The following is a 26139-nucleotide window of genomic DNA, read 5'->3' as shown; positions in this document are numbered from 1 at the left end:
CCTTGAGTCACAAAGGAAGTCAAAGCTTTCCTGAACAGGAAGAAGAGGGCGTTCAGGAGCAAGAACGAGGAGGAGATGAGGAAGACCCAGCAGGAAGTGAGACTCTGCCTGAGGAAGGCGAAGGAGACTGGAATGGGATGAGAACCATCATCGGACACGGGAAAGGGCACAGCTTTTTCAATCGGTTCAGCTCCCCCACCACTCCTGGCTCCTCGTCCCAGGCCTCTCCCTGCCCTGCGGACGACTGATGCTCTCTCCTCCTGTGTGTCTTCTCCTTCCACCCCTGCCACTCCCCCCGAGCCCACTCCAAGAGATGCAAAGCTCAACGGCCCCACCTCAACCACTGGACTTCCAACCTCGCCACGACCTCCTGCTCCCGCCATGACTGAGACTGTCATCACTGCAGACTTGGTGACGACAAGGCTGCGGAGGCTACGTCCCTATAAGGTGGCTGGACCGGATAAGGTCTCCCCAAGACTCCTCCGAGCCTGTGCTTCGAAACTAGGGGACCCTTTACAGCGATTGTTCAACCTCAGTCTGCGGCTTGGGAGGGTCCCATCACTGTGGAAGACCTCCTGCATCATCCCTGTACCCGTGAAAAGACGCCTTACTGAGCTCAACAACCACCAACCGGTCACTTTTACCTCCCACGTAATGAAGACCATATAGCGACTGGTCCTGGAGCTCATGCGTCCAACGGTGCAGGGTGCAATGGACCCTCTCTAGTTCGCCTATCAGGCCAAGGTTGGGGTTGACAACGCTGTCTTGTACCTCCTCCACCGTGTGCTCTCCTACCTGGACGTAGGGGCTGTGCCATCAGGGTGCTCTTCTTTTACTTTTCGAGCGACTTCAACACCATCCAGCCCCGACTCCTGTATGATAAACTGACCTCCATGGCTGTGGACCCCTACCTTGTGAGCTGGATCACGGACTACCTAACAGACAGACCCCAGTACATCCGTATGGGGGACTGTTTGTCTTCTATGGTGACCAGCAGCACGGGGGCGCCACAGGGGACCGTGCTCTCCCCCGTTCTCTTCACCCTCTACACATCGGACTTCAAGAGTGGACTCAGGGGTCGGGCTGAGCCTGGACTTTGTGGGGACACTTCTGTAGAGCAGGACCATGTCTAGAGTCAGGGCTATCATGAATAATACCACACCAGCCAGACCCTGCACACCCCCTTTTCCCAGCAGAGAGGCACCTTCAGCGACAGACTGCTGTCATACAGCGCCTCCACAGAGATGCTGAGGTCCTCCTTCGTGCCCTGTGCCATCAGGGGGTACAATGACTCTCTCAAGAGGATCAGGGGGAGGTGGCAAGGTCTGTTCGCGGTTGAATGGAAGGGAGGAGATGTCAACCTGTGCTGCAGTGTAGTGGGGCCAAGGTGTTGTGATGTTTTGATATTAGATAGTGACGCCTTATATTTTTGACCATTGCGAGATAGGTATTAGATATTAGATGTTGTGATATTAGATAGTTGTGATAGTTGTGATATTAGATAGTGATGCCTTACATTATAAGAAGGGTGTACCTTATCCACCATCAATCAATCAATCAATTAATCAATCAATCAAGTTTTATTTTTATAGCGCTTAATCATGGCAACAGACATGTCAGAGCGCTTTAACAGACAGGGAAACCCAACTGAACCCTCCAGAGCAAGCATAAGCGACAGTGGCGGGGAAAAACTTCCTTCCGATGAGGAAGAAACTCCGGGCAGGACCCAGACTCTTTTGGGCGGTCATCCACCTTGACCAGTTGGGTGGAAAAGAAATCAAAGGAGAATAAGAACAGGGAAAGAGAAAAAGAGACACAGAGAGAGTGGCAGATAGGCCAGATAGAGACAGTGTCAGTATGGTTAAAGTTATGTTTCCCAAGGCACAATTACAGCTGCGTGGATGACTGTATGGTGGCACGCAGGAAGAAAGGAAACAGGACCCCAGCCCATGGATAGATGAGGGGTGGTACTGGTGGGCTTGGAGGAGAAGGTCCACAGCACATGGATAGATGGGGGTGATACTGGTGGGCCTGGAGGTGCAGGTCCACAGAGGAAGGTCCACAGCAGATGGGCGGATGAGGGGTGGAACAGTATGATGACACGAAGGAAGACCATGTGGGCCTCCTGCTAATTTTCACTTCACTTTATATTTTTATTTCGTGTATGTCTTGTGTTATGTGCGTTGGTGTCAGTGTTTCTTTTTTTTTAAATCCAGTATTGATTCATTATGTAATGCCTGAGTATTGGATATGTGCAATTTCCTCCGGGATTAATAACGTATCTATCTATCTATCTATCTATCTATCTATCTATCTATCTATCTATCTATCTATCTATCTATCTATCTATCTATCTATCTATCTTGTGCCCATTTTTAAGAACAAGGGAGATGTGCAGAGTTGTGACAACTACAGAGGAATAAAGTTGATGAGCCATACAATGAAGTTATGGGAAAGAGTAGTTGAAGCTAGACTCAGGACAGAAGTGAGCATTTGTGAGCTGCAGTATAGTTTCATGCCAAAAAAGAGTAGTACAGATGCTGTATTTGCTTTGAGGATGTTGATAGAGAAATACAGAGAAGGCCAGAGTGAGCTGCATTGTGTTTTTGTAGATCTGGAGAGAAACTTATCTTATGACAGGGTGCCCAGAGAGGAACTGTGGTATTGTATGAGGAAGTCTGGAGTGGCAGAAAAGTATCTTAGGGCAGTGCAGGACATGTATGAGGACTGTAAGACAGTGGTGAGATGTGCTGTAGATGTGACAGAGGAGTTCAAGGTGGAGGTGGGACTGCATCAGGGATCAACTCTGAGCCCCTTCTTGTTCGCTATGGTGATGGACAGGCTGACAGACGAGGTTTGACAGGAATCTCCATGGACTATAATGTTTACAGATGACAGTATGATCTGTAGTGAGAGCAGGGAACAGGTGTAGAAGATAGAGAGGTGGAGGTTTGTCCTGGAAAGGAGAGGAATGAAGGTTAGCCGCAGTAAGACAGAGTACATGTCTGTGAATGAGAAGGACCCAAGTGGAAGAGTGAGGTTACAGGGAGAAGAGATCAAGAAGGTGGATGATTTTAAGTACTTAGGGTCAACAATCCAGAGCAATGGAGAGTGTGGAAAACACGTGAAGAAGTGTGTGCAGTCAGGATGAAAGGGATGGAGAAAAGTGTCAGGTTTAATAGAAGAGTTTCAGCTAAAATGAAAGGAAAAGTGTACAAAACTGTGGTGAGACCAGCAATGTTGTTTGGTCAAGATACAGCGTCACTGAGAAAAAGAACAGAGATAGAGCTTGAGGTAGCAGAGTTGAAGATGCTGAGGTTCTCTTTGGGAGTGACTAGGATGGATAGGATCAGGAATGAGTACATCAGAGAGCACATGTTAGAGGTTTTGGAGATAATGTCAGAGAGGCCAGACAAAGATGGTTTGGACATGTCCAGAGGAGAGATGGTGAATATATTGGTAGAAGGAGTTTTTAACTGCCAGTCAGGAGGCTTAGATGAAGACCAAAGAGGAGGTTTATGGATTTAGTGAAAGAGGACATGAAGGTAGTGGGTGCAATAGAAGAGAAGGCAGATGGATGGAGGCAAGTCATTCGCTGTGGTGACCCCTGAAGGGAAAAGCCGAATGAAATAGAAGACAGGTGTAAACAAACACACACACACACACACACACACACACACACACACACACACACACACACACACACACACACACACACACACACACACACACACACATACATATATATGGTGTGTGTGTGTGTGTGTGTGTGTGTGTGTGTGTGTGTGTGTGTGTGTGTGTGTGTGTGTGTGTGTAAGATTCCGGGTTTGAGTTCTTTCTGTGAGGAGTTTGTATATTCTCCCGGTGTCTGTGTGGGTTCTCTTCTAAAACCTACACTTTAGGTGAACTGCTCATTCCAAATTGTCGGAAGGTGTGCGTGAGTGATTGTTTGTCTTTCATCTGGCTCTCCTCTAACGTCTTGCCTGCAGTGTTCCTCTCCTTTGGCCCATAAGTATGTGTATGTGTGTGTTTGTTTGTGTATATAAATATGTATATATGTAAGAATCGTAGTTAAACTTACACCTTCTGTAACATCTTCTTCCACTCTCTCTGAATGCTTCTGCTGTGATGCATAAATTTCCCCACTGTGGGACAAATGAAGCATTATCTTATTTAAAGACATTTTTGTAGTACTTAATTAAAATTCCTTATGTTGAATAAAGAATATAATAGTTCAAAGGCTGTTGGCCTCCACTGGCCAAAAGGTCAGTAGATCAATCTTAGTCCATAACAAATAGGTTTGTCAACGATAAGTCAGTAAGACTTGTGCCGCTTGAGTACAGGCGCATTTGTGTTTTATGCTGACCTTTGCAATAATGCCCTATCTTGAGAGCTTTGATCCATTTTTACAGTTCCATTCTAAACACATGACTGTTCTGCTGCATAGGAATTTCCACCATGGTACTTTATTGTGGTTTTCATAGAGCTACCCTCGTGTACATTTTTCCAACAAAATGGCTGGGATGTTTTCATTCAGAACAATTGATTTATGACTATTTGTTCTTCATGGATTGGTATTTGTGAGTATTCAATGTGTAATGAAAAACTATTTCGGGTCTTCCACTTCTTGACTTGAACAGGACAAATTTTCAGTAAAGTCTAGCATATACATCCCAGCAGAAAATGTTTGTCCCCTGAAATACTGCAATTCTTTAGCTAAAAGAACATTTTAGTCAGAAACTCAGTGAAGGGTGAAATATCTGTCTTAAGTCACAATAAGTCACAGTCAGGATACTTTCAACCATGAGTCTTAGAGTTAGCCTGGGCTCAGGTGTACATCTATTATTTTAAATTACCCTTTTATTTTTGTGAAACTCTAACTGTAAAGCGAAAAGGGAAATCTAGCCCTGAGACTACAGTCCATTATAAAATATCTTAATGAAATCGGTCCCAAACCCTTTGTGAATTAAATGCAGCTATTACACATGCTAATAATTACACCTTGTTTTCTACTTTGATTCGTTTCTTAGCACGGCTGTGAGTTGATGTCTTGTTTCCCTCTGAATGCTTCTGCTTCAGAACCCCAGTGCAAACAACAGCATTTCAACCAGCTCCTCAGTCAGAGGCTTGGAGATATGTCAACCCTCCATCATCTTTATCAACCGACTTAACAGACTAATAAGCTAATTGGTTTTGGCTTGAAAGTTGGCTGGCTGGCTACTATGGCACCAACAGTAGCCATAGTAGTATATTAGGTTGTCCTAGTATTTCTTCCTTTCTTTTTTTTTCTTTACCTTCCTTTCTCTCTAAAATGTTCTAACCAAGTACTACTGCATCTTTTTATTATCCTGTACTTCCTGTTAATGATGTTCTCATCTGAAAGAATTAATGTTGTGGCATTTTTTTCCATTAACCATCATTCAGTGGTTTCTCCATCATTCATTGCTTTTATTAATCAAGTTTTATTCACAAAAAATTGACCTTACTTGACACCTTTATTCCTCACATTAGATCTGTTTATGCTCTTTGAATTCTTGCTGTTCTTAAGGCATGCTCCCGCCTTTCTCCATTGTGATATACTACTTAGCTCAGTTTCCAGGCAGAAAGTGGCCATGGGCTTATCCTTGTTTACAAGTTTCCATTTAATATTGACCCCATTTATAGACTTGTCTTCAGTCACGCGTAGAAAGGGGCTTAACAAGTCTTTTATAATATTTTAAAGTATTCCAAAACTCTACATACAGCATCTGAACACTCACACTGCCAGCCACTATAAAAAATAGTCAAAATGACAACGAGGTTGTTTATTTTGAAATAGATAATCAGAGAAGTTTTGGAATTGGTAATTGAGAGTTTCACTCATGCAACAAAATAGTGTTTTGAGTTGATTGTTCAAGTCCATAGCCTTCTGCTTAATTTGCAAAAATTTTTTAAAAACCAAATAAATATGCTTCAGACTTCTGTGAAGCTAACAGTGTTTACTGATATTGGAGTTACTTTAGGGATTAAATGACTGCAATGTTGACCTTCATATCAGTCGTACAGCAGTGGTGCTTGAAAGACATTTCTACAATTGATTAATGATTAGCAGCGTTATTCATTTATATTTGTCATTAATGCTTTGTAAAGGATTGAAGAATTAAGTGGAGAGAAACTGGTGTTAGATGTAAGACAGAAAAGGGGAAATTAGCGTAATGGTAGGGAATAGGGACTGTTTTTTGGTTGGAGACTGCGAGGTTACCCTTAGAACCACCAACCCCATCACTACCATTGCCCCCTCCCTTCATCAGTCCTCCCTCCTTCCTTGGCCAGTCTCCATGTGCAGGGCTCAGGGCCTTGGGAATGAATGGCGCCCGAGCTCTGCTCCGTCTTTGAAGCCAGCCAGGAATGCGAGGCCTCTTTCTCTCTCTCTCTCTCTCTCTCTCTCTCTCTCTCTCTCTCTCTCTCTCTCTCTCTCTCTCTCTCTCTCTCTCTCTCCCCCCCTCTTTCTCTCTCTCTCTCTCTCTCTCTCTCTCTCTCTCTCTCTCTCTCTCTCTCTCTCTCTCTCTCTCTCTGTTGTTCAGGCAGCCAGCAGCACTACAAACTATCCGCAGCACTGAAATATTCCCTCCGCTGCATTCATTGTGCTTCACAGAGCTGGACATCATCCACTGGCCAATCACTGGCTCCCGCTAGGCAGCTTCGGGTCTTGGTGGGGGGAGAAGGGACTCACTAGAAGTCTTCCTCCAATATATAGCTCTCCTAGTTACTTGGTGTGGTCCTTCTGGAGTGAAAAAAAGATGTTTTGAGGAAGAAAGAAGGAGGAAAATTATTCAACAAAATCTTTCTTTGAATTGAAACTTAGAAAATAGTTTCTTTTCTGGTGGACTCAAAGTTTGGGTGAGTTTTTCCATTTTTAATCAGGCTCTTTTAAGTCTGTGAAATTTCTTTCATCCCAGTCTGCCTTCTGACTGTTGATCCAGCCTTCTAACTCAGCTTTCCTGCTGTCACTGTTCACTTTACTTGTCTCTTGTTGTGCTTTGCGTGTAAGGGTATTTGTCTGGACAGGTCACCCTCTGCTCACCCTCTTTCCCTCCATCCCTCTCTTCTCTGTTTCTCTGCTCTCCCTCCCTCCCTCCCTCCCTTTCCCCCCTAGTTTCTCTGTACATTTTGTATCTGCCTGTCCCTCCATCACTTCCACTTGAGTACTCCCCTGTTTGGGAGCCTCTCTTTTTTGCAGAGGGACTAGTGGGACTGGAAACCACACAGACAGAGCAGAAGGCACTTTACATACACAGACTCCTTGTTGGTACTGTGGTATCTGTAAAGACTCTTAGGAGATAAGGTTTATAAATGTGCATATCAGCCACATCAGATCATCTTTGTCCACATTTTTCTGTTCTGCCAACAAAGTTGGCAAAACTGAAAATATTGCTCAACAGAATTGATTCTAAAAGAGTTTGTGTTATCTCAAGCTTTGTCTCAAATCATGTACTTCTGCTGTCCATTTCCAATACTGTATGCAGGTATAGTAACTTATGCAGTGTGCATTTACTTAAACATTGCTGCATTGAATATGTTACAAATGTTGTCCAAAGTATTTGGATGTGAATGACATTTCACTTCACCTTCAGAAATATCTGCAGCTTTTTCCCTTTTGTGAAATTTTTTTTTAATCACTTGACTAATAATGTTTTAATGCCCCTCCTGTTTCATGAAGAAATGACATTACTGCCTGAAATTATTGCCTGTGAATACCATGATTTGTTATTCAACTGCTAAACGAAAGCCTGCAACTATTTTGATGTATTTGTTCCTTTTGTTGTTATTGAAACACAATTGCATGTTTGAAGTAAAGCTATCCAAAGTAGCACTGCTAAATTCTAGTCGTCTCCTCGGCCACTCAAAACATTCTCATAAGCTCCTCCCCTTCTGTTGCATAGCCAAGATATCAACCTTTGAAGGTGAGAAGTGTCCATCATTCCATAACAAACTTTTAGGATTTTACACTCATACTTTTAACATCAAGGAAGAAACCCTATACTTTGAGACACAGCATAACCTCTGGATGGCTAGAAGTCATTGTTATTTTTATTATAGGTGCTTATTCACAAAATGTGCAACATTTTTCGCTCTTTAGTCAATGGTGAGATCCACCTTTAATAAGGCAGTGCAAGACTTGATGAACAGGTTGACTTGTATTTGTTTTATTGGCAGCATTGACTTTTGTGTGTTCATGACAGGTGCATGGCTTCAGTTAAACAAAGAGATCTGGTTACAGTCATGCTTCAGTAGGGTCCATAGTAAAATCTAAACCCATCATGTACTTACAGGGCTTGTTTCTTGTGAAGATTTTTTTCTGAGTATGTGTTAGTATGTTTAATGAATTACAATAATTATTTTCTTTTTAAGGAAATAGTTCAAACAAATGCTAATGCAACAATAAGAGGTGTAACAAGTAGTGGAGCCTTTATGGGGTCAGATCTGTACCACAAAGCATTATGCTTTTGACACATGACAAGTTTTGCAGGATTTTTGTAGTTCCATACAGAATTCCTGAAATTTTTTCGTGTGTGCTCCAGCGTGCACTGCCAACCCCAAGGCCCTTAATTAGAGGCCTCATTGATGCAAACTGGCAGACATACTCCTTCTGCAGGTTCCAAGCTATACTGATTTTCAAAACCAAGCAGCAGCAAACAGAGTAAACTGGAATAACATCAAAATGGATTCAAATTATATTTGCTGGACACAAAATACCCCTCTGAATTATGAAAAAAAAAGTTTATCAACCAATAGACATGCCTACTTGTGATTAATTAATCATATATAAGTTATGTAAACAATGATAAAGTATGAAATGAAGGACAAAATTCAAAAGCACACTACAATATTAATCTACAGATTAATCAAGAAAGCAATCACCTGAATAATATAGAAGATATTTGAATGTGTTCTTTTGGTTAACTAAATAAAACATATTCGACTTCAATGGCAAAATATTTCATGTGGGAATAGTAATGGTATATTGTCTAGCATTGTTTTATTGACACCTTCCAAGACAGTGTAACAAAGTGCATTACGATGGAAAAAAGGTCCGACTTATTATTAGGATAGTTGGACCTCTACCCTACTGCATTAAAATTAAAAGAAAATTCATTCAGTTTGTAACAAGAGTTTTTATGACTTACACAGATGGGGAAAGATCACAGAGGAATTTGACCTAGAAATGCCTTGTAAAGACGGACCAGTGGCTTTTTATGTTGTCTGGAATCTTAAGATTTTGCGTAGAAAGGCCCCTGGAGAACATAAGTCATTTTTTCACCAAACACATTTAGAATTTGTGTTAGATTATCATGCCATTGCAAAGCAGTCAAAGGAGCTAGGCAATAAGTTTTTGGGTTTTTTTGGGGTTTTTTTCCAGACAACACAATGTGGTACATTGATTATCTGTTCGACACTCGACATTCAATGCATCACTTCACTCTTGAACAGTCAATTACCACAGATTTGTCACTAGTCTTGAGTTAAAATTACAGACGTTTAATGAGGCTGTGGTGTTTTTGTTTTGTCCCTTAGGATCTCCTGAGCAGACCATTCCAAGAAAATTTGAATGAACAAAAAGGAAATGGAGAAAATGACCTAATGAGAGATAGCTGTGAAGGATCTGGTTCAAAGTTGTTGGTGATAATTTCTCCGGTTTCAAGAAGATACATGCATTGGCACATGTACGCATGCAACATTTTTCCAAACCCTGGCCTTTCCTTCCTGCTCTCCATTCCATTCCTCAATGGAGTCCTTCCACTTTGAGAGAATGAGCAACGTGGACCTACATCAATTTCATCTGCCTGCCAGTCGGCTGTCTCCAGCCAAGTCCAGCAGCAGCATCGTTGACCAATTTTCCCATCACCAACACGGAAAAGGAGACTCTGCCTATAGCTCCTTCTCTGGAGGATCCACTGCCCCAGACTATCCATCTCCTCTTCAACCAGATGACCTACAGTCCAGTTCTTTCAGTCATTGTGTTGATCTTAAGTATGTAAAGTCTATTTACAATCCTGCTCAAGTTCTACATTCTGACTCAAATACCATGGACCAGCTCTATCGCTCTGTGGAAGCCATCTCACAGCAATACCGCAACAATACAAGCAACAAACTAAAACACGCTGTCAAACATCATAACAATAATGTTAATATTAGTTCCCATATCAACAAGAAACCTCTTGCTAAGCAAGAAGTACATTTAGGGGGTGCATCCCAAGTTGTTCACACTTCTGTTGGTCCTCCTCCAGTCCCCACACGCCTTGATAGTTTTATAGCCACAAAAAATTTGGAGAACAGCAAGGTCCACTGCTACAATCCTGAGATTCAACCCCAGCAGCCACATCTTCAACAACAACCCAGACTCAACAATGTGCCTCATCCACAGCTCCATGCCCCAAGATCGGAGGCAGCTGTTTTAGATACAGGTAATCTGAGTTGCAATTCCAAACCAGCATATCCCGCTCGGAGGGCCTCTATGCCACAAGGCCAACATCCACCAAGCTACCGTTTCCACCTCCGCGATCAGACTGGGGTTTCATTAAGCCCAGAAAAACATTTCACTACAGATAACAAATCTGCTTCTGAGCAGAGGTTATCAAACATCATAAACCAATCATCTCCCCAAGGCACAAGCCAGCTGGAGCACCCGAACCTTGGACCTCCTTCAAGCAGTCAGGCACTTAATGGGGATAACAGATGCCGAAGTAGCCATTTTGAAAGTGGGTGCAAAAGGGCACACTCTGCTTATGATTTGCTTAGTTCAGATCCAACCCGAGTATCCAGACCCAGGAATGCTGGTCAAAGTTTTATCAGCAGCAGTATCCAGCATAAGGGTCAGTTCTACTTTGTCACAGGAGTGTGCAAGCTCTCTGAATCTGGTTTGAGGACACACTCTGCCACTGTCTGTGGGTCTGAGGCTGCAAGTGAGCACTCTACTGTGTTAGAGACATACCAGCTCAGAGAGAAAAAAAGGTGCCACAGCACAATGGATAATTTGTTTATGACATTCCAAGAGAGTTCTCATAGTTCAAGTGAAATTCCAGATGAGAAAAAAAATTACACTTCTGTGTCAGAATACAGTGACCTCTCATCCAGGAGTCAGGATCATGAGAATCACAGACTGTCTCTTAACTCATCCCAGTCCTGCCAAAGCCCTGATCCTTTAGAGGAAATCAACACCATGCAGTGTCGAGAGATTGGCTGCCATACTGCCAACAATGCTATATTTTACTGTGGACCTGAAAAAAACTGCCCCCCACCTTCAGACCCACAAAAGAATGAGGTCATTTCACTAATGAGTAATGAACAGCCTAACCACCAAAAGAGAGGGAAACAACATCCGTTGCATGATTTCGCCAGCGATAAGATAAACAAGGAAACCACCCCACTTCTGTATCACCTCACTGGAGCCAGCAGGACAGTGTTGCAGACTAAAAAGAGTACTGACTTTAGCATAAAAGGCAAGGAAATGATCCCAAACAAAATAGTTTATGGAGACCTGACTGTAAACAACAAAGAAAGTCATCCAAAAAGTGACACAAGAAAGAATGATAGGGAGGAAGTTATCTCTGCCTGTAATACCCTGGATGACTCCTTTAAAAAGTACTACAAAGAGAGGCTGAAGGATGCCCAGTCTAAAGTCCTGAATGAGACATCATTTAAAAGAAGAGACTTACAGCTGTCAAGGTCGCATCAGGTGAGGCAAAAATCTGAGCTGAGACCTACCGTGATTCACACTTTCTTCTCATCACAGGACTCTGAGACTTCCACAGACACGCTCACTCCCTCTGTGACCTCTGAGGACACAGAGAGGGGAAGCATAAAGGAAGTACTCAGGGAGATTCAGGAAGAGAAGGACAAACAAAATGAGAAAGAAAATAGAACAGCAAATTTAGCACAGCCACAGGTAGCGCGCATCGGAGGCAGGAAGCGTTTGACTCAAGACCAGAAGAAGATGTGCTACTCTGAACCGGAAAATCTCAACCTGGTTGGTGGTGGTGCCCCAGTTCATTCTTCTTACCACTCCTTTGGAAATGAAAGTGACAACGTGTTTGCAGTCGAATATGAGGGGAAGGAACGTGTACAACATGGAGAGCAGGGACTGGTTGCTTCACGCCGGAAGCTGTTTGAAACAAGAGACCACACCTTTTTGGCTTCTAGCACTTCAAAGACAAGCCTAAAACATCTACAACACAAGGCCTTGATGGAGTATATGGAGCGTAAGACAGGCCAGAAAGTGGCTGAGCCACAGCAACCGGCATCTCAGGTACTACCTCCACCCAGACAAAGGCATTCTCTAGGGGAAAAACCATTTGACTGGGCACCCAGGCCTTTCATGGGAAATCATGATGACAAAAAAAGCAAAAGTAAACTCCACAGGCCGCACTCTGCAGGTCGCATCCTTGATTCCTCCACCAGCTCAATCAGGTACAAACAAAAGGCAGAGCCAGAGAGCAAGTAGATTGTTCAATGTTTTTTTGTTAAATCCCATTACATATTTTAGGTATTCTGTTTTCAATTTCCCAAAACAGGTATGCCCAGTTCTTCTCAGCTCAGTCTGCATCAGACCAATATGCTGGCCAGTCCAGTAAGCCAAGACTGAGGGAGAGCCGAGGTCCAACTCAGGGGAAGTCTGCTTCTGTGGAGAATCTCTTGGATCAGCAAAATCCACCGAGTGTCTTCAGGAACAGATCCACGTCCACACCCTATACTTTTGAAGTAAGTCTGAGAGACTCGAAATTGTGTATTATCTTATACATGTGACAATAAAGTTTTGTCTGGTGGTCTACTACTAATTAATAGGTAGATACCTAATGTTAAGCTTTTCACCTACATCTTAAAGGCCGCAGGGCTGGAGTTTAATTTAGCAGAATAAATCAGTGTCAGTCAGACAAAAAAAATCAGTCAGAAAAGAGAAAATATTGATAAATGTATGTCATAATTTTTGATTTGAGAAAAATTGTGTTTATTTTCCTGATTAAATGATATTTTGTGTGTTCTCCCACAGTGTCTGGAGGCACATTACAATGAGAAGGATCCTCTACCAGTTATTTCTATGGAAACCTTGAGGTATGTACCAGTGCTGCAGACAACTCGGGACATTTTTATTAGTTTTAGGTCAAGGAAGTATTAGGGTGGTGATGTGTGCCCTGTGCCACAGACTCTAAATCTCTACTTGATTTATTCTGACCCTGGAACATTAACACCAAGCTGCTTGAACAAACCTGCATTCCTTTTGAAAGATTTATTCCTCACCTCTAAATGACAAGTCACAGAATGAACCAGAAGTTCACCTATTTCTCAAAATGACATTGTGTTAAGTTAGACAAGTTATTAGTACCAGTCATGCAGTAAAATTTCCCTGAGGCTTTGTGTTGCATGTTAGAAATTGCCTTTCAAGACATTGCATGTGGAAATACTCTGGGTAAAAATCGTAACTCAATATTTGTTTCCATTTAAAGCTTAGACTCTGATGCTAAGTAATATATTGTATAATTCAAGGAACTAAGTTAGTTAACACTGGATGTCACTGTCAGTTCCCAGAAGACTACCGTTCAGGACCCTTTGATAAAACAAGCCCCTGAGGGCCAGCAGCGGGTCCCCAGAGTGGTTGCCCCCAGAGTGAAGTCAATGGAAGAGCTTGGAGCATTGAAGTTAAGAAGACCATCTGCTTTAAGTAAAAGTTCTGAACAGCTGGATCAACTCCAGAGGTGTTCAACTGAACGAGTTGGACCGGTCACAGAAAACAGTGACGTTTTATTCTTTTCCGAATTCAGAGAAGGCCACCTGCAAGACCGAGAGAAGACAAAACAAAATGTAACAGAGGCAGCAGCAAAAGAACCAGAGACTGTTGTTCAGAAGAGTACTCAGGGACACACACAGAACCAAACCAAGAAAATACCAGTGCAGAACTCAGAACCAGGAGAGATCACTGGATTAGATTCAAGGAACTACAGTACATCCAATTCCCCATCCACTTTGTCTTCACGAGCCAGGGCTCACTCTGAACTTGACAGTCCTATCTCTGATGAATTCAGGTCCAATCCACTGATCAGTGAGACTCCGTCTAACCCCCCTTCCCCCAAAGGTCTGGACGGTGAGATGGAGCTCAAATCCTCCACTTCCACCCCCATCCAAACAGAACATCTTTGTGAAAACAGCCCCAACTTCAGGTAAGCTTAAAATCCATGTGATTGCAGTTTGGTTCTTCTGTGATGTGTTTCAATAAATTCATTATGCCTCATCACTTTTCTGATTTCAATTCTTTGGATTTATTGTGTTTTTGATTTTAAATAGATTTTGACCAGTTGTGATTCTCATTCATGATTTGTTTCAGTGTCGGGGCTCCTTCTTCTATGACTGGATCAGAGAGGAAGCATTTGGTGGATGAACCCAGCAATGACTCTCCACCGCCTGATCCAAACAATGAAGTGTCTTTGAGCTGCGGAATCACAACAGATCCGTCATTGTGGATTCTCCCATCAGACAAAGAAAACAAAGATGCTGTCGGGACCTCACCTCTGACAGACACTGTTTTTGATGATGCATCCCCCAGCACAGTAGCTGCTGCGCAGACAAGTGAAGCTTTTGTCTCTTCCTGTATGTCAGTCTTTGACAAAGATGTCACTCAGCAAGTTGAAGAGGAGAAAAACCGAGAAAATGGAGATATGAAGTCTGTAGAAAATGAGGAGATGGAAGAGAGGGAAACACCAGAAGGAGAGATGAAAAACCTGGAGAGGCCTTCAGAGAGACCACACTGGGACGAACTTGTAGAAACAGTGGTCAAAGCTGACCAATCACTGGCCAGAGTGTTCTACCCACTAGCCAATCGAAAGACAGCACTGATGCTGATGGAGCAGCTGCTGTCAGAGGACACACTCCTCATGGAGGAGCACTACAAGAAGAAACAAGAGCAGAAAGGAGCGGTTGAAAGGTGAATACGTATGGTCTATTATTCAATTGGAACAAATCTCAGCTCTGGTATTTTATTCATAACAAAACCCCACTGGTTCCTACTCACATTAGTTTGATATGTTTCAGTCTTATTGAAAGCATTGTACTTAAATTAGAGGAGATCACTATTGATAAAACTTGTTCTAAAGCAATAAATATGGCAAAGAATATGAGTCTGACATCATTTAAATTAGACTTACTTAAATTAAACTACCCTTGCTCATTCAATGACTCAAATAGTTGATTTCCATTTTTCAGTCATGTGTTGAACTCTTTTACCAAAGATAAGCACAACTGTGTAAAGAAATAGAATACATATGTCACTAACATGTTAAAAACTACAGTGGTACCTCTAATTAAGAAATTAATTGGTTCTGGAAGAAATTGCGTAAGTAGAAAATTAATATATTTTCTGCACTATAAGGCGCACCTAAAAGCCTAAAATTTTCTCATAAACCCCTAGTGCGCCTCATAATCTGGAGCGTCTTATATATGGATATATTCATATTACTGTTGGTTAAAAACATGATCGCTGAAAAAAGCCAGCAGTCTGGCCGCCAGTCATGCCGCACTCCGCCACCAGGGGAGCACCCTCACAAGTCACTCGGGCCTACGCTCCCTAACAGCGGTAGTCAAGGGGCGTCACCGAAGTCCCTGCTCTGACTGAGCTGCTCTCAGACGATAGAGCAGACTGTAGGAGCACCGTTGATTACGTAGCAAAACATAAGGAACTTTCAACAATTGTATTAATAAAGTTTGACTGACCGATCTCAGTATTTCCTAACTATTTGGCGCTTTAAACTTAATTGGTCTTAAAAATGCCATTGTGCTGTCATCTTGAATCTAGTGACGGTCCATTCTATTAGTCTGTGGAAACACACAGAGAAACTGGCATAAAGGTGAATGAAAGACCCTCAAAGCTGAACTTCCTGAAATTTCAAGAGCAGTCACTGCTAGACAAAGGTGCCAACGGGTGTGCTGCAATTGATTTACAAATGTAGTTGATAGCTCTGGGCGGGCGGCGGAGGGGCGCATTCAGGCTTGTGTATTCTGTCTGCAGCGACGTGCTGTGAGATTCACGGCGGTGAGACACCGACGTTAAAGTCAGTTCTAGGAGTAAAACAGCGTCAAATTTGCCAGTATATTAGCAGCCTGACATTAAAAACTAGTTAAAAAATTGTTTAGGACACACAGCAGCAAATAGCTGCACCTCACCTCCGGCTGGACTACCGATCGATCGAAACAATATTTAATTAATAAACGAAGACGAACGTCGGAGCTTAAATATCTGCTTCGAACTTCAGATCAGGAAATAATCCGCTCTGTTCGCACTGACTGCACTCGTAATGAATTTAACCAGTTTTTAATGTCAGGTTTTTTAATATGCAGGTTGACTTCTTTCTAAGTGACAAAGTGATCAAGTGATCAGGTTTCCTTGATGAGGCTCAGTATGGCTTATTGACATAACAATAGGGGCCATTCAAAGGTAGTCAGGAAGTCATGAATTCAGTCATTACTGCTTGAGCAGCGTGGCTCGCAGTTTATCAAATAAATTTTATTTATTTTTATTGTGTGCGCCTTATAATCTGGTGCACCTTATATATGAAATAAATTATAAAACAAATTATTGAGGGTGCGCCTTATAGTCCAGTGCGCCTTATAGTGCGGAAAATACTGTACGTAAGTAGAAACGCTTTTTCCATGTAAATGCCCTAATCCGTTCCAAGCCCCAAAAAATTCCGACATAAATGTTTTATAAAGCATAAAAATGCATCAAAACATGTAACAAATACATGTTACGAATAGATTATTACACAATACATGAGAGTTGTGCATAATGTAAAAGCAAAGAATAGACTAAAGAATAAAAATGATGGTCATTTACCTTTTAACTACTATCCTCATTGTTTTTTGCCCTCTTTGGTTCATGTGCTCTTGCCTCACCATGCCGAACAACAGAGTGAATTCCAGGCCTACCTTTGAACTTCTCCAACCACCCACGCGATGCCTTAAACTCCTTAAACTTCCTTTTGTTTTAATAACATGGCGATTGTAGATGCATTACGGCCATATTCTTTGGTGAGATTAACCAAATGCATCCCTTATTTTATGTTTTTCTATTATCTCTTCCTCTGTTTGTATGGACAAAAAAACTATTTTCTTCGTCTTTTCTTTTCCTGTTTTCTCCGTCACTTTCTTGGGGTCCATAGCGAATACTCTAAAAGTTAATATATTTATGTGAAACTATCAGAACACGTCATGTGTCAAGAGCCGAATGACGAGGACCCTTTATAAACACCGATCTACAGTAGGTCCACACAGAGGTCCATCTTAGACATTGGGATGCCAGGAAGAGGTAATAGCCAGTGGCAGAGCAGCTATAAGAATGTTGCGTTCAGGAACCTGTGGGAACTGCGAGTATCAGCCCATACTGTATTTTTACCTTTCGTAAGTCGAAATTTCTTTCGTAACTAGCTTTAATATTTTCCTGCGGAGGAGTTTCGTAAGTAGAAAATTTCGTAAGTAGAGACATTTATAAGTAGAGGTACCACTGTAGTTGTTAAAGTGGACATCGTATTCAAAGGGCAGACACTGCCAAGTAAATAAGGATTCCTAATTTAATATTTTTATTGAAAATGACACTGATTTGGTGCACTTTTACCTTTTTACATCACATGCAGAAGAACACCTGACCATTGGCTTACTGCTGTTTGTGCACTCAGATTTATGGTTGCGTAAGCACACTTAAGACACACAGTGTAATCTCTGCGATAGCACAATATATGACACAGCTGAAAATGGAATTAAATGTGAGCATGATGAGCTGTAATTAAGCATTGGTTGCATTGACAGTATGATATCCCTAACGTGACCTTAACACATCTGTTGTAGTCCTGAAATTGCAGAATGGACTGAATCCTCCTCTTGTACTTCTGTTCCTGACAACGCAAAACCTCATTGCATAGACCGACAGAGCAACGTTGACATCACTGAGAAGAGGGTAAGAAGCTATTAATGCAAAACAACGAATCAAATAAATGATCAAAATAATCAAAACAGACAAACAAAATTAGACAGTCATGTGGCCAAAAAATTTTAACATTTCTAATTTGTATTACTAATATGTCTGTGACATTTCTTTCTTTTATGATAAAATGACAAGAATCCAGTTAGAAAGCAGAACAAACTTTCTTTTTATTTTACACTTTACAATATGGTCTCACACCACTTTATCAAAACCTGTGGTGATCTAATAATGATACCATCCCAATGCTATTTGGCAGTAAGTGGAATTTTTCAGAGAGAGAATTTTATGTCCCTTATCACATGATTTACTGTCTACCTCTTATCAGTGTCTCCTACTTGTCGAATGTTGGCTCAGCACGTAATGCCTCCCTTTTCCAGACTGCCACGTCCACTCTTAATAATGTATGCCTTTATCCCTCATCTTATGACAACAAAAAAATGTAATGGCTTATCTGACATATGGCAAGCATTTTATTTTTCTCGTCTTTTTGTTTTTCCGTTTTGTTTCTCCATGTTCTTGACCATCATTGTCGAAGTTTCTCACACATTACCTGCTCTGCTTATTTCAACAGCATCTCTTAGTGTCTTGTATTGAAGCACATCTACGCTCACTGGAAGAGATGCGTGGTCCCCTTCAGACAGACATTGAGGAGAACGTGGCTCTTGGGGAGGCTCTGGAGGTGCTGGTCCATGAGCGCTGTCACCCTGTAGAGCTAGAAAGGTACAATCTATTCATAGGAGACCTGGAGAGGGTGGTGAGCCTGTTGCTATGTCTCTCGGCTCGGCTGGCAAGGGTACAGAATGCTCTGAGCAACGTGGACCAGCACACCGATGCCGAGGAGAAGGTGAGGAACCAAGACTGTCTGTTAGTTGAACGTTGTGTAAATTACGAATCTTATAATGTGATCATTTACTAAATGTATACAATCATCTACACTACATTCAGTTTTGCCTTTTGTTAGTCTCTGAATTCTTAAAGGGACAGTAAAGTTAATTTTGAGTGACATATACGTTATTCATCATTATGAAAAAAAGAAGAAAAAAATTAATTTTATATGTGTAGCATCATTCCTTTGGTCAGAAAAGTTTAAAATCTGCTCCGCAGCAGCTTCCACATTCAGTGGTCACGTGGGCATCGTACGTCACTGGCGCCCAACATAACTTGGCAGCCATAAGAAACAATGTGATCCACGACGCGATTAACTCCAAAAATATCATGGTTACCTACGAGGTGAACAGTTGTGTCGACAGAACATCAAGAAGACACAAAGACAAGAGCCTATCGTTCCTTAGAATATTAATTCCACACAGTCCATCAGTAACGAATGGCGGCCAGCTCAATGCTAACATAAAATGGAAAATCCCATTGACAGGCTAGCGCGTTGGCATCGGTAGCGCGATTAACTTTTCCATACACACAGTAAACCATCTAGCGACTCATCCCAGGTGTCTTCATCTGAATCACATTCTGACAGAGATATCCAACTAGTTATAATGTCCCATTTTGGTTTGCTCGCGGCCATTCGTTACTGGTGGACTGTTTTGAATCAATAACAGCTATGGTTTATATTAATATGTCTTGTATTTACGAATGTATAAGGATCAGGGCCTTACATGCTGTTTTTGTGTTTTATTTCAGTGTCACAGATCTTCTCAGTAAAATGACCTGTCTATCACTTTTGTGTACGTTTTGCGTGTGCATTAATCGCATGATAATCTGGTCATAAAAACATTTATACAATATCTTCAGTAGCTCCAGACATTAATTATCCACTAAACCTAGGGAATTCAGAATAAATAGTATGGGTTGTCCGAAAATGATCTTACCTTCAAATCTCTTTGGAAATCCTCAGAGGTAAAGTGCTCATGACAGATCCTCTGATCCTTGGTCAAATTAACCCAGTTTATCCGTGCTCTCCATCTCCTTCCTAGCTTCCCAGAAGGTATTCTAAAGAAGGATAGGTCCTTGTCTTTGTGTTTTCTTGATGTTCTGTTGACACAACTGTTCACCGCGCAGGTAACCATGATATTTTTGGAGTTAATCACGTCGTGGATTGCATTGTTTCTTATGGCTGCCAAGCTATGTTGGGCACCAGTGACATATGACGCCCACGTGACCACTGAATGTGGAAGCTGCTACAGCGCAGATTTTAAGCATTTCTGACCAAACGGATGATGATACACATGTAAAATTTATTTTTTCTTATATTTTTCATGATGATGAACAACATACAGTACATGTCACTTAAAATTAACTTTGCTGTCCCTTTAAAGACTTGTTTTAGTTCTACAAACCAAAAACGGCATGGGGGCCTTTAAAGACCGCTGATGTTGTCAACGATTTAGTGGGTTTAATGTCAACTGAATACATTAGCTGGGACATGATCTAAACTACACTCGTGTCATGGGATTGGTCCTATTTGGGCTCCTGTCTTTGATCCTTGACATGTATAGATATGCAGAAATTCTTGTTTACAATTCTTGTTTGGCATACATTATTGTTGTCATGCCTCAAAGCCCATTTAGAACTTCTGGCGAAACACGCCAAGAGTGTTAAACGTGTTTTTGTTTTTTTGTTTTTCCCCAAACTCTCACAGTTATACTTGTTCAGTTTACTTTAGAACAGCAAACAAAACTCATGAACCTAAAGTTGAAGGTTAGTTTTCCCAATGTGGGACTCATAAAATGTGACTCTCGGTAGAAGACTTAAATGCTTCATGAAATAGTTGAAGAACATTTTAGATGATCTGCAGTTGGATAGGATGTCACTTTCTGGTATAAAACAATAGAACCTCATTGTAAATTTCAAGTGTACGTAGTAAAATATACTTATTGTCAGTCATTTGGTATTTATTTCAAATGTGACATTTACATATTTAAGGTATACCGGTAATTACTTTCATGAGTAGCGTCACAGGATCTGACTTGAGCTCTTTGCTTCATTATCCCTTTGTTTTCTGTTTCATTGTGTGTCCAAGAGTTTTCTGCATCAATTTATGTTGTCAGGAATCCATTTAAATTTTTAGATTTGCCCCTCAAAGGGCTCCTTGTTAATTTGCCCATCAGTAAAAACCTGGCTGAACGTGCAGTATACTGAGGACTTGCTAGAATTCCTTTGTTTTCTCGCTGTTATCAGCAACACTGGTATTTATACTGACTCACCGAAACCTGGCTGTAGTTTCGGTGAGTCTGTGACATTTGTACCTACCCTGCCCTCTGTTGACATAAGGAAACACTGCACCTACTATCCTGTGGCTGTTCTACAGCATGATCAAACAACTTTTATAGCTTGCTATTACGTCAAAGGCTAAAATATGACACCAGTAGGTAGAAATAAAACCTTAAAATGTGATTATTTTCAGATCGCATATCAGCAGTTCTGTTGAAGCCTGTTTGCATGAGCATACTGATAGTAGGGCATTCACTGCGTTTTGTTTCTTATACAAATGTTCCTTAAATGCTCTCAAAACCAGCACCCCCTAAATCAGTTTAAAATTCAAATAACAGAACTAACACATTTCATTCAGCTGTCATTCAAACTACAGAGGAACTGTAACCTTTCAAAACACCACCTATAATTTGTCTTTATCCTTTGTCTCTGTACTCAGCAATCTCTGGACAGTCGCCACCGTCTGCTGTGCAAACAGAGGGAGGACGCTAAAGACCTGAAGGACAACCTGGACAGGAGAGAGAACCTAGTGTCCAACTTTCTCACTCGGCAGCTGACCTCTGACCAGCTTAAGGACTACCGCCGCTTCGTCCAGACCAAGGCCTCTCTGCTCATCCGGCAGAAGGATCTAGAGGAGAAACAGAAGCTAGGAGAGGAGCGGCTGGAGGCCCTCTCCAATCGCCTGATTCTGTGAAGGAAGAATATATTGAAGCATTGATTCCTCTTTTTTTTTCACTTGCATTTGAAGAGGATTTTCCAAAATATACAGAGAGCACATACTGTACGTTTCTCACTGCCTCCTGCTCTCCTCATAACTGTAGGTCTCGTGTGATTTGAGCAATAAACACTATAGACTATAGCTCCAAGCCTGTCTGTGATATGACAAGAAGTTTTGGTCAAAGCGCTCCCACACCTATTCTTCAGACATCATTGGCGTGAACCATCTGCAGTGTGGATGTGAAGACATTTCCCAACATTCTCTACATATGTGTTGTTTTTGTGAACAGACTGAACTGTTTTCCTGTGTGCCTTGATGTTGGTGTTGCAGTGGAACGTTCTTGGTTGGAGCTGCAGGGTGGAAACTGTGCCCCTAGTTATTAATTCAGTAACTGGCCTTCTGTTGTCGTTCAGATGGTAGTGCTACAGCCCGGTGTCTGCACCTGTAGACCTATTGTAAGCTTTAAGATTGTATTTTGACCAGTGAAAAGGCTTGAATGAAAGAACATTACCCTCGAGGTGATATCATGTATCACGTCACTAAAATGTACAATAGGTGTATTACATTTAAAATTTCTTTTAAATGTTCATATTTTTAAAATATTTTTCAAATTAAGGCACTAAAAACCAAAAAGGGTGAATGAAAAAAAGCACTTTGCAATGATACATAAATGCACGTTTCGTCAAATCAGATTTGTTTTCTAAATATTCTCAAGTGAAGATACTCCATCCATTTAAACTATATCTCTGTTCTTTGTTTGTTCTGTTAATAATCTTAAATAGGAATGTAGAAATAATATTTAATAGGGTATATCGTCAGGCCCAGCACGTTAACTTCTTTCTTGATGCCAGTATGTGTTAATGGTTCCATGCTGGATCTGTTTCCTCATACAGACGCGCTAATCCTCTGCAAAGTCGTTTATAAGTAATTGTATTGTTGAGTATTTTCTCCAATGATCCTTTGTTGCAGAAGTGACATGTGATACTTGAAATACTTTATTTAATGAAGAAAATCCACAATCTTTACTTCAGGTGTCTTAAACTAATCTTTCTTCTCTACCTCCACGGCATGGCCACTGTTGGACACGTGTAGCCTTTCACACAGCTTTAGTTTGAAGGCTTGTCTTTCTTGATAGCCCTGCATGGAGACATGCACCTATCAAGTGTCTTTTCCTACTAATTTTGTTTTAGGAATATGACATTTTAAAGTCTAAGTTTCCATGTTGATGTTTGTCAGTAGTTTTTTTTTTTTTTTAATAGACATGGAGAATAATAATGTGAAGTGTTGCCCTTCATTGGATCATGTGTGTGTGAAATCAAGAATGTCCTTATTGTGTAGAAATTAGCTGCTTAACTGAATGACAGAACTCCTTGCGGTGTTTGCTGTGTGTTTATCTCACTTCAGGAAAGTCAGTGCTCTGTATACGTTAGTTATATAATAATGATGACAAAGAGGTGGAGCATCATTAGAAAAAACTTCACCAACTCAAAATGTTAAAAAAGTGACTAGAAGCGTGTTCTTTTCAGTAATCGGACTCTGCCAAGTTGAAAGATGTTTTCATGTTTTTCGTTAAACAGTTCCACTTTTTTCAGTGCCACCCCTCGGCTGTTTCTGTGGAGGTTGACGGCTATCTGTTTCAGTTTGCTAAACAAATGTGTTTGTTTAGGCTTTATGCTGACAAGGGGATGAGGGATTGGAAAGACTCCTGGTTTCATTCCTGCAGCCGGCTGAATGTCGTGAAATGTATAAAAGACCAACATTTAGGAAAAAGAAATTGAAACGGATGTGGTTCATCATGGATATATGTGCATTTGATTCCAGCTATGTTTGTTTACTATCAAACATTACAACCTTCTGTGTCATTTCTGGTTTAAGTCAATCTAAGCAGTGTTTTGTTGAGGTTTCAGGAAAGGGTTCTGCTCTAGAACTGGATTTGTTTGTTAATTTAGGGGTTTGGTTTCACATACTAGATGCATGTGACTTTAATACGAACAGAGTCTGTCTAAATCGAGGGAGGAACGACCGATGTCAGTGAGTCCCAGCTGGTGACGTGAATGAGATTGTCAATCTACTTTTCTGTTATATTTCACCTTTCCTGTTGAGAGTTTGAGTTGCTTTTGTGCCTGTTTGGAGCTGTAATGTTTGTAACATTATGAGTAAATTAAGTTCTTCCTCTCCTTCCAGTGTCACACGTTTCTCATTCCTGTCCCTCCTGAAAATGAACTGACATCAAAAATGTTGTCTCAGTAGTTGCATCTCATCTGAAATAGTGCCTGATACACACGCGGCCTGAACAGCAAGTCTAAGATACAGCTACAACTACAATGATGAGGAATTGGATGAAACATTCATGGAAGTGGATATTAAAATGCATTATTTCCTTTTAACTTGTGAATTTTTTTTTCATGTAGAGGCTTCTCCTTCTAAAAATCTGACTTTATGTCACCAGTTTAGGCTATTCCAGTTTACAGTACCTCTCAGATATCACATCTGCCATCTGCAGGTGTATCAATGTATTGCCTCCTTCACCAAACTGAGAGCAACAAACCAGGGTTTGAATCTATGACTTACTGCAGAAGGGAATTTTGAAAAAAGGCTTAAAGACAGAAATGTTGATAGATGAACAAATCATTCACCAGTTTGTGAATGGAAGCAAAGAAGAGTTTATTTGTACTATTCAACGTCTTTCAGTGACTAGGATCCTGTTTTTTTTCTTTTTCATAACTGAAAAATACACTGCATTAAATCTGTCTCAGTACAGATGTGTTTCAGTTTGCAGTGCCAGTGTCTTCACATGAGATTGAAAATAACACTTGATGCCATCTGCATATTACGTTATAATGCATTTTAAGGAATAGTTGGAAAAAGTGTTTATTTTTCGTTTTAGTTGTGAATTAGACAATTAATTACTGTACATTAGAATTTAGTTTATCACACAGACTGGAAACGGGGAGGCAGTCAGCAACATCTATCTGAAGATGACTGTATTAAACCCATCAACCATCACCTCAAATGTTTACACATAACTTATTTCTTGTGCCAGGTTCTCTACATAACTAAGACTGAACAAGATTAAAATTAGTAACACATAAGCAATTTATGCCCCAAAGGGACATTTAAGTCACCCCTAATCCTTATGTAACGGAACAAAGTTTATCTACATCTCAAAATCTGTGAGACTATTCTGTGAAATTTTACATGCTTTGCAGGTTTAGGTTAGGGTGAGATTTATGGGTGTGCATCTTGTAATTGATTTCGTCAATGGCTTTAACATTTTTAGACATGAATTGAGACAATTTTCATAAAGGTCAGGTCTGTCCATATTAGGACACAATTTATTTTCCCAGTTGTACAGGCATCAGTGTCCATCATCGGGCTGGCTATGTTATGCCCAGCTACCTGTTGGTACCAGTTTTATATTGGACTGGCAGCTAAGGGAGATATTGTGAATTAAAGATCCTTATCACCTGGTGCTGGGACAGGACTGCTGTTTATTATCTGGAGCACACACCACCAAACACTCCCATCACTTGCACAATCTTTATAACACAGCTAAAAGTAATTACCATGCAGTTTGAATCTGACAAAGTTCTCACTTGTTTAGAATGGCCCGAGTTGTTTTTCTGCTGTCTGTGCTTGGAATTTGATTAAAAGTGTGTTTTACTCTCTAAAGGACACTAAATGCTATCTGGTGCCTCACATTAACTTTCTGGGGTTTCCATTTTAACTCACTACCAAACACGGTGAAGGGCATTCCTGTAACAGGTCTGAGGTAGGACCCAAGTACAGCACAGACTGAGACCAGAGCAGGGATAGTCCAACAGTTTGTTCTGAAGCTTCGCACACAATGGCAGCCATATCCCAGAAAGACAGTCTCAGCAAACAGGAATCCCAGCTGACAGGTAGCACACAAGGAACGAGCAGGCAGGGCAGTCAAAGACATAAGGCTGGTCAGATAACCGGGGCAGAGACGAGGAAGACGGGTCGAATACAGGCAGGGTCGAAACCGAGGGAGCAGTCCGAAGATAAATGCGAGAGAGCTATGCATGACACAAAGACAATCTGGCAGAGACTGAGAGAAATGGGAGGGTATATATACTGAACAGGCAGGTGATAATCAGGTGAGGAAACACAGGTGAAGGTAGTTGCACTGATGAGGTGGGAGTGGAAGGCAGGTAGAGCTGGGCAGATGAGAGGAAAAGCAGGAGCGGATTGTGACAATTCCACTGTAAGACTGAACAAATGAGCGACG

The 26139-nt window shown here is 41.3% G+C and overlaps 1 protein-coding gene across 5 annotated transcripts in view; it reads left to right on the top strand.

Annotated features, from left to right (window-relative positions):
• shroom1 (shroom family member 1) overlaps nucleotides 1-24432 on the top strand; it is a 45876-nt gene extending 21444 nt beyond the window's left edge. For 3 of the 5 annotated variants that reach the window (XM_068331948.1, XM_068331946.1, XM_068331947.1), the window contains 8 exons: nucleotides 9556-12447; nucleotides 12552-12738; nucleotides 13028-13089; nucleotides 13557-14192; nucleotides 14357-14953; nucleotides 17866-17974; nucleotides 18573-18845; nucleotides 21609-24432. In XM_068331948.1, coding sequence (XP_068188049.1) covers nucleotides 9767-12447; nucleotides 12552-12738; nucleotides 13028-13089; nucleotides 13557-14192; nucleotides 14357-14953; nucleotides 17866-17974; nucleotides 18573-18845; nucleotides 21609-21863 — 4800 coding nt within the window. In that variant the 5' untranslated portion in view covers nucleotides 9556-9766 and the 3' untranslated portion in view covers nucleotides 21864-24432. Of the gene's footprint in view, nucleotides 1-6762; nucleotides 6880-9555; nucleotides 12448-12551; nucleotides 12739-13027; nucleotides 13090-13556; nucleotides 14193-14356; nucleotides 14954-17865; nucleotides 17975-18572; nucleotides 18846-21608 lie in introns of those variants that run through there. The other 2 variants (XM_068331949.1, XM_068331951.1) reach the window with 2 other exon arrangements.
• Nucleotides 24433-26139: the final 1707 nt, after the last annotated feature.

The sequence above is a fragment of the Antennarius striatus genome, chromosome 13 (assembly GCF_040054535.1).
Source record: "Antennarius striatus isolate MH-2024 chromosome 13, ASM4005453v1, whole genome shotgun sequence".
Taxonomy (NCBI): domain Eukaryota; kingdom Metazoa; phylum Chordata; class Actinopteri; order Lophiiformes; family Antennariidae; genus Antennarius; species Antennarius striatus.
This window is presented reverse-complemented; position numbering and strand designations above follow the sequence as displayed.